Source organism: Plecotus auritus (assembly GCF_963455305.1).
Source record: "Plecotus auritus genome assembly, chromosome: 13".
Classification (NCBI taxonomy): domain Eukaryota; kingdom Metazoa; phylum Chordata; class Mammalia; order Chiroptera; family Vespertilionidae; genus Plecotus; species Plecotus auritus.
Genome location: NC_137779.1, coordinates 11,332,060 through 11,345,711, shown reverse-complemented (window position 1 = coordinate 11,345,711; position 13,652 = coordinate 11,332,060). Strand labels below are relative to the sequence as shown.

Genomic DNA, 13,652 nt, shown 5'->3' with positions numbered 1-13,652 from the left:
CAGTTTGGGTGGGGGCTACCCTGGGCCATCATGAATGGCACGTGGCATGGACCTGGCCAATCAGAGCCTGCCATCAGTTCAGGGTTGGGCCTGTGAGACCCCAACTGCAGGGCTTGTCCTATTTCTGTTTGGAAGCAGCAGCCTCATTCACGGATGTGGACATGATCGTGAGAGGGATCACCTTGTCTTGCTGGGGTCACCTTCAGACCAGGTACTGATGCTGTCATTTGAGCACCTGGATTTGGTTTGAAGCCGCAGGCTGACACTCTGTCCACTGAACCAAACCGGTTAGGGCTGTGTACATTTAGTTTTAATAGCAAGTCATTAAAAAAATTTTTTTTCCTAAGCTGGTTTGAGTTGGGTTTTCTATCACTTGCCAGCAGAGAGCCCTGACTTAATCCCCTCTGTGGACGATATATGGGCTTCTCCACCATTTGGCACATCAAAATTATGTTTCAAAAGATAGCGATGTGCACACTGGGCTACTGAGATGACAGGATCTGACCCAGCGGAGAATAAACCGCTCCTCTGGGTGGTGAAGGCTGCAGGCAGCCCGGCAGAAGCTGAGAGCGTTTCTTCCTGGGTCGTGTGCCTCCCCCTCCCCGCTCCCCCGCCCCCTGTAGTTCTGGTGTTCCTGGTGGCCTTGCCCAGCCCCTTCAGACAGAAGCCTTGCTGGACTATCTGCCTGGACACCTCTTACACCCCTGCCTGCCCCAGGCCCAGGCTGCCACCCACAGCCCCAGAGGACTTCTCAGAGCAGTGCCTGGTGGGCACTCACAAATGCCCAGATCATGGGGAATCTGCTTTGACCGTCTGGACGATCCATCCTCCCTTTTTCTGCTGACAAGCCAACTGCCATCCAGGATCTGGGCTTTGCTGCTCCCTGGAGCAGTCTGCCCTCAAGTGGTGGCTAAGGGGACGACTACAGAGAGCCTGGCAAAGAGGCCCTCAGAGGGCCCCTCAAGTTTTGGGCCAGAATCAGCTGACAACCTCCCTCAGCTGAGGACCCCATGGACAGGCACAAGGCCAGCTCCCCTGCAGCACAGGCAGCTGGCCTCAAGGAGAGGGGCTAGGTTGGAGGCCTCGGCCACACCACCGACCGTCTCTAACCTGAGGAGAGGGGTGAGGAGAGAGGGCCCCTGTCAGTGGACAGACCTGGGCCCAACTGGTACCCTCGTTCCAGCCAGCTCCCCTCTCTGGGCCTTATTTCTCCCCTGGCCTGTGGGAGGAAGTCTGAGGACAGCCCTCCAGCAGCCCTGGAGCTCCCTGAGGATTGGCCGTGAGCCCAAGGCAGACCTATCTCATGCCTGCTGAATGCACGGACGGCCCTGAGTGGCTCCCACAGGCTCAACCAGAGCCTGGGCACCGGGGCGCTGGTCTGTGTGCAGAGAGGGATGGTCAGACACGGCTGTGTCCCTGCTGTCTCTCGTCCACTGCACCAGGGGAGGGACTAAGAGCTCCATTCCCTCTGCCTTCCCTCTAATCTCAGGAGGCCCCAGAACTGAGTTGTGCTCTCGGTGAGCTCTTTCAAGTGAAACTGGTCTGCTTGTAGTACTTCCCACCCAACCCCGCTGCTCACTCAGTGAACTCTCCACCCTGTGTCCCTGGGAGGCCTAGCAGGGCTGGTCAGGTCACCCGCAGCGACTGCTGTCGTCAGGGAGGGAAGCCTTGCGGCCAGAGATGGCAGGCGTTCCTAATGCTCCCTGGGAGATCCCACCGGCCTTTAGTTGGGGCCATAGAGGTGGCAATAAGGGAGGGTCCAGGGCACTGCTCTGGGGCCCTGCTGTCTCCCAGAATAAACGTGCTTTTCACTTACACTTTCGAATTTCTTGACGTAGTTGTAAGTGAGTATGTCTGCTTCCTGCAGGTCTTGGTCAGGGTCCAGGGGCTCCCCTACCAGTGTCTTCCAGAAGGAGGGCAAGAGGTCCAGGGGCAGAGGGACATCTGCTCGAATTGCGATTCCCAGCAGCTGCCCCAGGAAGTGCAGCAGCTGCTCCTCCCCATAGGTGATGGGGCTGGGGGTCAGGATGTACTTGCCCTGCACGTGGAGGCAGAGATGGGGTGACTGAGTGGGCTGGGAAACGTGTCCCAGAGCTGGCCCAGCCAGGTAGCAAAGCCTGTGAAAGGCAGAGCTGATGAGGACAAACCCTGAGCCACTGCCCCTCGGGTGCCTTACCTTGTTCTTGTTGACGGCTGAGCTGGGGCACAGCAGCAGGAGGGACAGCGAGGAGCTCTGCAGCTCTTTACACACCTGCCACAGGAAGTGGCGGAAAGAACCGCCTGCGGGAGGGACAGACAGAGCCCTATCAGCACCGGGACTGCGCCAGCCTCCCCTGCCCAGCACGCCCTGTCTGCACTGGGAAAAGCACTCACTGGCCAGCCGACCGCAGCAGGTGGGGTGGAAAGGAAACTTGCCTGCGGGCTGGGCAGGAGACTGGGGTCAAATCCTGCCATGTCACCTGCTAGCTGGGTGGCCTCCATCACTATCAGAGGGGAACAGGAATTCTGCCGACCTCACAGGCCAGTATCAAGAAATCAAACGCAGGCCCTCTGTAGGCAGCTCTCACAGCTGCAAGCTCACACTGATTTGGGGGCTTGTTGGCTCCATGTCCACCTTCTGTGCCAAGAGCAGGCCACCTGTGTTACTCAGCCCTGCTCCCGCCAAGGCCCGGGTGCTCAGTGTTCAGTGAACGCAAAAGTGAATGGATGATGCGTGAACACATGCAAAGAGCACTGGGCGGTGACCAGCTTCCCGTGGCTGCCACTCCAGGTGCCTTTGGGTTTCTTGCAAAATTCCTCTCTGTGGCTGGGCCGCCCCTCCCCCGTGTGCTCCTGGTCAGTGCCCCACAGTCAGGAAGCTGAGGACAACTGTGCATGCTTGACCAGAGCCATGTGGAGATCTGCTTGGGGACAGTTGTCAGGGCCTGGCCCTCACTCAACTTCCACGAAGAGGCAGATTTGCCTGCTGAAGCCACCAAGTCCAAGGGCGGGGCTTTGGAATAGGACAGACCTGGGCTGAACCCCAGTTCCTGACCGTGGGGAAGCTACTTAACTTTGAGGTGGCCCCGGTCTGCGAAGTGGGGCAATGCTGGCCCCTTGTGCTCTAAGGAGTGTAGGGGGTTGGGCCGGGGCCTGACACATTCTGAGCACTGGGGGGTCGGGGAGGTGCCAGAGGACACCCAGAGCTGCTGGGACGGTGCTCCCAGGACAGTGGGGAGGGAGACGGAGCTGCCCCAGCACCCAGGTGAAGAGCTGGGTTTCTCCCATCCACAGTGGAGACATTTCCTCACTGTTTGGGGCTAAAAGTGACCGGAAGGACCATGAGGGAACATTTTCCGAGTTGCTTTTCCTCATCCTCACAGAGTGAAAGGACAGAAAGTCCCATTTCCGTCAGGGGCTCCAAATGACCTCTCTCTCACGGAGCACTTGTAAGCTCTCAGCCCAACCAACCCTCAGCCAGGGGCGCCCCTGGGGCGGAGGCCAGTCCGCACCGAGGACATGCTGCCCGGCGCAGTAACAGCAACAGCAGAGGTGCGTCCGAGCCCGGCCCTGGCTGACAGTTCCCACGTGGGGGCAGTCCTGGCTTCTGCAGAGCAGAGGAGGAGGATGTGGCTTTGACTCTTGCTAATGGGGGAACTCCTGGCCGTTTAGGCTAAAAATCAGCACAGGAAATGTACTCTAGACACGGCTCCTCCCTCGACTGGGTGGGTGGGGTTTGATGGGGCTACCACTTACTGGTGCCATGGACCTCCTCCCCGGTGAAGCGGATGTTGAAGGCATAGGTGGGGTCGCCGCCACTGGCCAGTTTGACACAAAGCTGAGACGATGGCACGGAGGCCAGCTGCCTGGCAGCTTGGCAGAAGTAGGAGTTTTCAGATGCTCTGATCTCCCCTGGAAGGAGAGGAACTGAGAACACCCGCCAACCCCGTGGCAGTGTTGGGCCCTTCCCCATCTCTGCCTGCTTCTCAGCCCTCACCCTGCCCCCTCGACAGGCCCCTTGTCTTCTCTCTGCTCTGAGACATCTTCACTTCTCTCCAGTGGTGCCCTGGTGGGGTCACCCCCGGTTTTCTAAGTGTCGGCCCCTCTGGTCCCTCCTTTTGTCGCCTGGGGAGGTCACCCCCACCCAGGCCCCTCTCTGGTGCCAGAAACCCGATGTTAGCAGGTCCCTGGCCAACCAGAATGAAGTCTACACGTCCCACCCTCCCCTGCAGTAGGTGTGGCCAGGGCGAGATGTAAGGAAAGGGTCCCCCTTCCTCCTGCTGCCTGGAGCGCAGAGCTGGAAGCCACGTGAATGAGGACTGTCCCCAGCCCTGGATTTCCTTCCTCTGGAGGCTTTTATGTGTGCGAACTCACTTGTTTGTGAATGCAAGCGCTGCTGTTGCACGTTCTGATCTGTGTAGCTAGTCTTACCTCCCACAATTTCCAGGGGGTCCAGAGTGATCTCAGGCGCCGCGTGGTCAGCGGTCCTCTGCACGGTGGCATTCAGCACCCGGTTCATGACAGTCACCTTCGTGTCATAGAAGATCAGCCCTGACGGGAGGAATTGGAGAGGCTGGGGTGGGGCTGCTTCTTTCCTTCCCTGTTACCAGGCCCGGTGGAGGCCACGCTGTGTCCTTCTGGACGCCCTTCGTTCAGGCCCTGGGTGGGGGCCTCAATGGTCTTGATGCAAGACAATTTGTTAGGATCTACCTGAATGTTAACTCACAAACCTGTGGACTCTGTCACGCCCAGGAGACACCCATTGGTGGAAATACAAACCCAAACACATAGCGAACAGAGAGGTTTGCTGTAGCATTTCCTGAAACAGCAAAAATAAAACCACCCCAGTGTCTATCAATAGAGAAAGGCTGTGAATAAACTGTGAGCGCCGACAGGCGGTCTGTAAGGTGAGGCGGTTCTGTGGATGCCCACAGAGGTCTCGGAGGCAGCTTACCAAACAGGAAGTGGAATTGCAGAACAGAATGCATAATACACATTCGGATTTTAAAAATAAGACAAAAACGGGTCTATTTGTATGTGAAACATCTGGAAGGACACTCGTCTGTTCACGGCCACCTCCGGGAAGCAGACAGGAGTTCAGAGCTTTAACCTGGGTGTGTTTGCAGAGCACCGAGTCACTGCTCTCGGGTGGGCCAGCTGCTGTGGAGGAGCGCTGCATGTCAAGAGTACGGCTGGGCGTGGGGGTGTCATCCTGGGCAGTGGCCTGGATGTGGGCAATGGCCACGTGACATGACATGACACTGTCAGCTGGCCCTGGAGGTCCCAGGCACTGACCTTTGGCCTCCTTCAGCAGGGCCGCGATGCTGTGGGTGTACATGGGCGTCGGGCGCAGCTCCACCAGGGGCAGGAAGAAGGTCTCCAGCGTGGTGTTCAGGGACTGGAGCAGGGCGAAGCGCAGGCGCAGGCTCTCGATGGGCACGTCTGTGGGGCAAGGGGGGCAGTTAGGCCGCGGTCTCAGCAGAGCGAGGCTGAGACTCCATTTGTGAACAAACTCAGGTGGTCCTTGCCCACAGTGGATTTCATCCCCCAAAGTGCCCGAGACAAAGGGCAAGGCCCAGGCAGGCCAGCGGGAGGCCCTGGGTTGACTGTGTATTATATTTTTAAACTTTTAATTTTGAAATAACTACCAACTTATAGGGAGTTGCAACCACAGTGCAGAGTCCTGTGTACCTTCCCCCCAATGTGAGATCTAACCCAGGAAACAGGGCTTCTGGCACACTATCCTTTGTCTGTCCTCACACCTGTCTCCTCTCCATCTGGGAGAGGCAGATGTTGGGACAATTCCTTGCCCACGATTTCCTTCACAGCATCCAGGAGAGAGCTGAGTGTGGCTGTGTGGGTGTGCAGGCGCAGCAGCAGCCTGGGGTACACGTGGGGACAGGCACAGAAACAAGCCCGGGCCCATCTGCCAACATGTGACAGCGGTCATTTTCCTGGGCCTATAGAGAACATCCTTTTCCTGTGCGCATTATTTGTGTGTGTTCCTGGTACTGTCCTGGGGGCTCCCCAACAGGGCAGGGCAGTGCACACGGCGGGTGTCCAGAAAGGCATTTCTCCAGGGCCACATACTCAAGAGACAGGCCACTCTGGGGTCGGTGGTGTCTGCGGGGTCCAGATACACCTCGTGTGGGTGGAGCCGCGCGGGCGTGATGGCCAGGTGGCGGCACAGCCGGTTAATGTACTGCACGAGCGCCACGTCCATCTCCAGGGTCCACTTCCGTGAGGCCTTGTGCGCGTGGCGGACATCGATGCAGGCGCACCTAGGGGGCAGAAGGGCGCGGTGGGGCAGGGGCTTCTGCCCTCCAGAGCCCATGACACACAGGAGCGAGCCCTTCTAGCTATTACAGACATGTTGCTTTAGAATTAGTTAGCTGTCCAATTTGTTCCCTTCCCTCTTAAAATACAGTTTCTCATCCAAAGTGGGTGATTCCCCTTTCAACAAAATCCCCAACCTCATCTGTTCACTGGTTTTTAAAACAAGTCAGAAAACGTGTTGCTGCCCCTTGAAGCCCAGGCCCAACTGCGATCACCTCTGCGCCTCAAGGAAGGTACAAAGCCGTTTCTGCACTCTGAGAACAGACGCATAAAAAAGCGTTCTTCTCGCAGCCGTCCCTTCTCCATGCCCAGCACCTCCTGCTGGGGTGAGGGAGCCGGAGGGAGAGGGCAAGGAGACTGTTTTGGTTTGCAAACCCCTCGTCTGCTTGGGGCTCACTTAGAACTAGAAAGGGGAAAGCAGATGTGTCTGACCATGAAGACTCAAGAGCAGTGACCTTGCTGTGCCTGACAGGTATAGAGGGAATGAAAGACTCAGGGAAAAGGTTCTTTGGAATAAGAAACCGTCCTTATTAGGGACTGAAATGTGTTTCTTCCCTTCCCTCCCCCACTCATATGCTGAAACCCACTATGACTGTATTTGGAGACAGGGTCTCTAAAGAGGTCGTTAAATGAGGTCATAGGATGGACCCTAATCTAGTGGGACTGGGGCCCTTACAAAGAGGGACAGACCGCAGGGATGCCCTCGCACGGAGGACCATTTGCGAGCCAAGGAGAAGCCACAGGAGAAACCAACGCTGCTCCACCCTGATCGTGGACGTCCAGCCTCCAGAACGGGGAGAAAATGAATTTCTGTTGTGTAGAACGGGGCTTGTTGTCAAATGGGTATGGAAACCCACTTTACCATATGAAAAATTAGAAAGTAAATCAACAGGCATTAAAAATGGCAGAGAGAATGGCTTCACAGGAAGTATTTTCTTGGGGAGGCACCGAGGGGCTGAAAACCCTTCTTAGAGGGGCTGAGGGCCCTCTTACCTCTCGAAGTGGAGATCGTAACCACAGGATAAAATCGCCCTCCAGACACTACGGATGTCTTGCTTGGCTCGGTCAACAACAAACTTGTGAAATCCTTCCAAGGTCAGATACTTTTCCTCTGGGACTGATGGACAGTGTCTGTGTTAGGAACTTGGTGAGAACTGCACACAGTGGGGCCGCACAACATGCTCTGGTTGCATCCTCTTTCAGGGCCAATCTATCTAGTCCCCTTCTGTCTCCTGTCACTGCAGCCACCTCCACCCACTGCTACCTACATGCATCACCTGACCTTATGGGGTCCCCAAGCCGCAGCCTCATGTCACCTGTCTGGTCACCAAGTGGTGCGGCGCTTTTCCGACAGTCCCCCCTCTCTCATCTCAAACACTCCCGACTAAGTTTGTGACAAGGAGAACGGATTTCTCCAACTCTGCCGGGGCCTTTAGGAGGCTAAAATTCTAACGTTCCAAGTAAGAACCTTCTGGAAGAGAATTCCCAAGCAGATGTCCAGATTTTACTTTCAGTTACAGTCATCTAGTCTTTGCCCTGGATATATGATACTAGAAGCCCAGCGTGTGAAATCGCATGGCCCCGCCCACCTGCGCTCATTGCCCACCCACCTGCCACTGCTGCTGCTGCTGCTGCTGCTGCTGCTGAGCTCGCAGCCCCGCCCACCCGTTCCTGCATCAAGTCCCCACCAGCCTGGCGCACTCAGCCTCCTGGTGACCAGTGTTCAGTCGTTAAGGCATGACGAGATTACGACCAAGGGATTTTTATAATAGAGATTTCTGGAGCTGCTATTTTGACCTCCTTAAGTTCACGGTCATCAAAGCAGCATTCTGGGCCAGGTATGTTGCCCCGGTGTCTTTGGAAATGCTGCCCCTGCCTAAACTAAAGCCAAGGGCGCCCAGCTGGTCAGGCAAAAGTAAAGAGGTTGGTTCCCGGTGGCCCGCCCACCCCCAGGAGGAAGCCGCTCCCAAGCCTGCATGGGCCCCACGGCACTCACTCACCTTCTTGCTTTTTGGTGGGTGACTTTTCTGGGTCCTTTTCATCTGGCTTGCTCTTTTCCGGGGACTTGGGCTTCACAGTTGGCTTCTTCTCACTTAAAGCAGATCTGCTGTAGACCAAAGCACCGGAATCAGAATGCCTGCGCCACCCCTCCTCCTGAAAGGAACATGGTGCCTCCCCTATGCATTAGCTCACACCCCCAACTACGGCTTAGGGTTCAGACGGGGCTGGGTTTGAGATTAGCTTTGTTCTGACCCAGAATAGTTTACTGAGCAAATTATCAGGACAAATGATATTGTCAAATATGAAAAACGTTGAATAAAACACTTTTCAGGTATGGTTCCAGGAAGAAACCATGAGCCACATGTAGCTCCTTATGTTTAAATTAGTAAAATAAAATCACAAGTTCAGTTCCTTGGCTGTTCCCACACGTTTCGGGTGCTCGCGTGTGGCCACATCTGGAATGGCCCAGCCGGGAAACAGCACAGCTCCAGACCCACAAGAAGTTCTAGCGGACGGAACTGACTTAAAAGCATGATTTATAATTAATAAAAAGACCCTGTATTTTCTGATTATTTAAACAATTCCTCTAGAGCAGTGGTTCTCAACCTTTCTAATCATTGAAGTTTCTATTTATCTCTCTCCCTTCCTTTCTCTAAAATAAATAAAAACCATATTAAAAAGAAAAAAGGAATGAGGAATTTCTTTTTGTGCAAAATTAGTAAAGGGAAACAGCAAGGACTGGCAGTGAGCACAGCTCCCCCCTTTGGGCATGTATGCATTTGCTTGTGTGTAGAGAGTTCTGGAAGGCTACAGAAGTAACACTGGCCGTCTCAAGGGCTGGGAGGCTTGAAGATGGATGGATAGAAGGGTGGCTTTTCACTGCATATACTTGGAAATTTTGTACTATTTTAGCTGTTTAACATGTAAGAAGAGAATAGATATGCATAAACACAAAGTTATGTACTTAAATGTTAATTAAAAGCAGTCACTATGCGTGGGTAGTTCAATTTTTTTCAATATGCACGTACTCAGCCCTAGCTAGTTTGGCTCAGTGGATAGAGCATCGGCCTGTGGACTGAAGGGTCCTGGGTTCCATTCTGGGCAGGGGCATGTGCCCGGGTTGCAGGCTCGATCCCTGGTGGAGGGCCTGCAGGGGGCAGCCGATCAATGATACTCTGTCATCATTGATGTTTCTATCTCTCCCTCTCCCTTCCTCTCTGAAAGCAATAAAAATATATTTTTTAAAAATGCACATATTCATTTTATAGTCTTTGCACAATAACTACACATTATTTGTGTAGTTAACAGAGGTTAGGAGTTTTGAATAAGTCTGTACATCTTAATTTCTTTTTTCTTTTTCTTTTTTTTTTTTTTAGGTCTGTACATCTTAAATGTTTTATTGTTTAGACTGGAGTGCTACTATTCTTGTGAATAAAATGAAATGCTCTCTCAGTTGACAAGTCGAGGACTAAAAGCGCCCCAGCAGCAGAGAAGGGCCAGGATGTGAGGCCTCCCAGGAACCTGCCAGGAGGTGGGCCCTGTGTCCCCTTGCGCGGCCCATCTCCTGGGCAACGAGGGAGCCCACCTGACACTGTTGAGCACGGCCTTGTCCTTTGTGGGCGGCTTGGTGATGGGCCGCTTGGTGCTCACCACCTTCACGGGGTGCTGCTCCTTCCCCGCTTTGCTGTACTTGCTCTTGTCGAACTTGGGCTTCGGCACGCCGTATTTCCTCAGGATCTGTGGGGCACCAAAGGGGTCAGGGTCCTCAGGCTCCCCCTGAAGCACACCCTAGGCTCGGTACAGGCACATGCACGACGGAGAGGGGCAGCTACCTGGGTGAGCTGGTCCTCCAGCACCTTCTTCGGAGGCCGGACATTGGTGAAGAAGAGGTGGAGAAGGTTGCCTGGTGTCTGGGAGTTGATCTGCTCTTTGCTGAGATAAATGTCAGACACTTTGATGGGCTTTGCCGGGGTCAGGCTCAGCATCTGCTCTGAATGGGCACAGCTCTTAAATATCTCCGTCAGCACCTCTCGGGCCCCGGGCACCAGCTTCTCACCTGTCACAGAATGAGGGAGGGCAAAACAATTCTGCCGTGAGCGTACCAGGTCAGGATGTACCCCGAAGCATTTTATTTATTTTTCATAAACCATTTACTTTTAAGAGTGGGAAAGAGACATTCAGTGGTGATGATGAGCCCACCGAAGCTTCATGTCCCCTTTGTGGGAACACACCTCAGCTCCACGCCCAGACTTCCTTGCTGTAAGGTGTGGCCCTGTAACCTGGGACGGTAGCCACTCCTCTGCCCTCGTCCCCTCGCCGGCTGCATGCAAATGACAAGCCTCCTGGGTGGCAGACCTCAGCGCTCACCCTGGACTCTTACATGTGGAAGACATAACTTCCACTGGGTTTGAGCCATGTTTAGTGCAAAGTACAAGCTGTTAAACAGTTATTACTTATTAGAGAACATGTTTTAAAATTGACACACTGAGCAGGGTTTTCTGATATGAGCACAGAGAAAATACTTATTTTTTTGTCCCCAAACAAGTGCACCAAAAGGTTCTCTCCCCTTTCTTGCAGGGACCCGTTTGCATGCCTCCCGTGGCCAAGGCCCCCTGAAGAGCTGACTGGTTTCTTCCCCCAGCCGTCCCCCTTATCCTTTCTCTCTGGGGGTGTGACACAGAGCCACACGCAGGTCGGGCCCAGCTAGGAGAACCAGGGCACGAAGGCCTTGCAGGCATCTGGGCTGAGGGTGGAGGGACAGGTGTGAGGAAGAGGTAGTCGGGCCCTAAGAGCTGAGTTAGCAGAACCACAACTTAAAGAATATTGAGAAAACGCATGCGGCAGGAACAAGGCAAATGCATCACCAAAAACAGTACCTTATGTGGAAGGTTTGACTCTAACAGAATCGGGAACTAGAACTAAATTCAGATTCAAAATACGAAAAGACTGGGAAAGCACTAATTATGGCAGAAAAAGACCTCAGGCTTCCCACAGATCTGACACTTCCCAGGTGGGCAGCTGAAGGGGCGCAATATCCACCAACGAGGAAACAGGCCCGAGAGCGGGCGAGGAGAGCAGGACAGCGCCCCAGGCCTCTCAGGCACAAAATTCCCCCGAACTCAGTGATACATATTTTAATGCAGTATTTTAAAAATTAAAATTACTACCAAAATCCATGATGAGCAAAATATTAACAGTACTGTACTGAGCCATATTAAAGCCTGATGCAAAAGGAAAAATCAGAAATATTTAAGTCTGCAAATCCTGTAAAATGTTAACATCTTGTTCATTATACATTAAATTTGACTTTCATCAACATTTCATTAAAATGTTATTTATCCAGATTATTAACTTTTTGGGAGCCCCATTAAATGTTGTGCCCAAGGCCTTACCTAACCCTAGTCCCAATGCTGAGGGAACATTTCAAAATTTCATGACTGGGGAATAAAATCTCAAACAGTCACAACAAAATCCATACTCAGGATTATATTTTTGTACACAAAAACCAAAACAAACTCAATAACCCTATTATGAAATTTCTAACAACATTAAAGATTTAGAAAAAAGACCATGATTAAAAGTTGAGAGACTAGTATGAAATACAAACAAGAACACAAAGAACTGTAATGACAAAATGAAAGAAGACAAATCGCTGCCGCTTCGGGAGTGCAGCTCGGCCGAGCGGCTGGCTCCTGCGGGCCTTCTGCTGATTCAGCTCTGGGGCCCCCGGCAGAGGCCGGGTCCTGGGTGCACAAAAGGAGTGGGCAGCCGAGAGCATCCCCATGCCTCAGAGCCGCCAGAACAACAAAGAGGACTTGTGAAAAAGGAGCTGGAACTGTTTCTTCCCCAATAATGAGTTTCACAGGGTGAGGCATTCCCTGTCCTCAAGCCCACGACCAAACGATCGATCGCCAGCAATGTCACGGGTACGTTCTCGCTCGAGGACAGAACAAAATAAACACACGTGAAGTTGAACAAGGGGGTGCCTGGCTGGGTAAAAAGAAACACGACTTGACTGCAAGCCCACACGCAGGTCTGAAGCCGGCTGTGGCGGTGCCATTCCTGGGGTCCTTTCGCTGCCCTCCGGCCCTCCAGCCCTGACAGCGTGGACAGGGTGGAGCGCTCTCTCTGCCTATGAAGATGCACGCAATGAATCCTCCATCAGTCACGTGATGAGCCTCTTGTCCGTCTCCCCAACTCCCCGGATCACTTCTTAAGTCTGCAAATCCCAGGAGTGCCCCCAGAGTTCCTCTATGAGATGTTAAAAATAGGGCACATTGGCAATGGGGAAGGGGGATAATTTTCATTCCATTTTTCCTGTAAATTTGAAACTGCTCAAAAAAAAAAGAATATTCATTTAAAAAACCCATAACCCACCTTTAACTGACTTGTCATTGAAATAATCTTCTAACCCTGGGCTTCCCTGAGTGTCAAACAAACTCTGATTTACTACAGACACAGTGAGAATCTCTTCCGTTGACATTTCCATCAATTCGTCTTCACCGTCCAAACTTGATAAACCAATCAAATCATTATTGTTAAATAAACTTGCTCGGATTTTCTCGATTTTGGCTCGGGATCTTATCTGTGTGAACAAAGAAAAGGGTCAGGACTGGAGTAGAGAGTGACCTCCTTCAAAAGGAATGACCTTGGCCTCCTATCTGCCCTCCCTTGGACTCTCTCCTCATCTTCAGTGTTGGGCAAGCGGCCCATCCTCCGACAGCACTACCTTTAGGGAAACACTTCAACTCTGGCCAGGTCTGTGGCTTTACCCAAAGCCCAGGGGACTGGAGTCCTTGCCGGCCTCAGAGCAAGTCCTCAGGAGGAAGGCAGCTAGGTTAAAGATGTGACTCTAAGGAGCACACCGACCGAACACTAGACCCGTGAGGCTCTTTTCAGGAAGGTCGTGAGAACGCTCTTCCCAGCACTCCCTCTATACCTGATGAGGGAGGACAGTTTTTGTTCTGAGCCAGGGATGCAGGATGTCACAGGATGCAGGGTTTCTAAACAAGGAGGCCCAAGACACAGGTGACATCCTGAAGTGGAAATGAGAGCTGGTACCCTGTGTATCACCTGCAACTCAGCATCACCTCAGACAAGGCGAGAGCCTGTCCTCACTGCTCACTGAGCTCCCTCCTGTGATGGCAACACCAGTGGAGCCTGAGTTGGAGTGCACTTGATAGAGCCCACTGTCAGGCAAGGTCAGCCCCTTAAGCCCTCTGCCTCCTCTCACTCGCAATGAGCTGGTTTACTTTTGACATCAGACTGGACAGAACTCTCAGAGCTGTGACCTTAAACTCAGGCAATCAGCCTAACAAATCCTTGTTTCCAAAAGC

General features: G+C 53.1%; 1 protein-coding gene across 5 annotated transcripts in view; it reads right to left on the bottom strand.

The window, feature by feature from the left end:
- Positions 1–13,652, bottom strand: part of HECTD4 (HECT domain E3 ubiquitin protein ligase 4) — a 166,922-nt gene that overhangs the window by 4,543 nt on the left and 148,727 nt on the right. For 4 of the 5 annotated variants that reach the window (XM_080650565.1, XM_080650568.1, XM_080650567.1 and 1 more), the window contains exons 62-72: positions 12,694–12,901; positions 10,149–10,372; positions 9,902–10,053; positions 8,316–8,422; positions 7,309–7,432; positions 6,070–6,260; positions 5,275–5,421; positions 4,411–4,530; positions 3,736–3,891; positions 2,177–2,280; positions 1,817–2,038 (exon numbers count right to left, since the gene is read on the bottom strand). In XM_080650565.1, coding sequence (XP_080506691.1) covers positions 1,817–2,038; positions 2,177–2,280; positions 3,736–3,891; positions 4,411–4,530; positions 5,275–5,421; positions 6,070–6,260; positions 7,309–7,432; positions 8,316–8,422; positions 9,902–10,053; positions 10,149–10,372; positions 12,694–12,901 — 1,755 coding nt within the window. The remainder of the gene's footprint in view (positions 1–1,816; positions 2,039–2,176; positions 2,281–3,735; positions 3,892–4,410; positions 4,531–5,274; positions 5,422–6,069; positions 6,261–7,308; positions 7,433–8,315; positions 8,423–9,901; positions 10,054–10,148; positions 10,373–12,693; positions 12,902–13,652) is intronic. The other variant, XM_080650566.1, reaches the window with a different exon arrangement.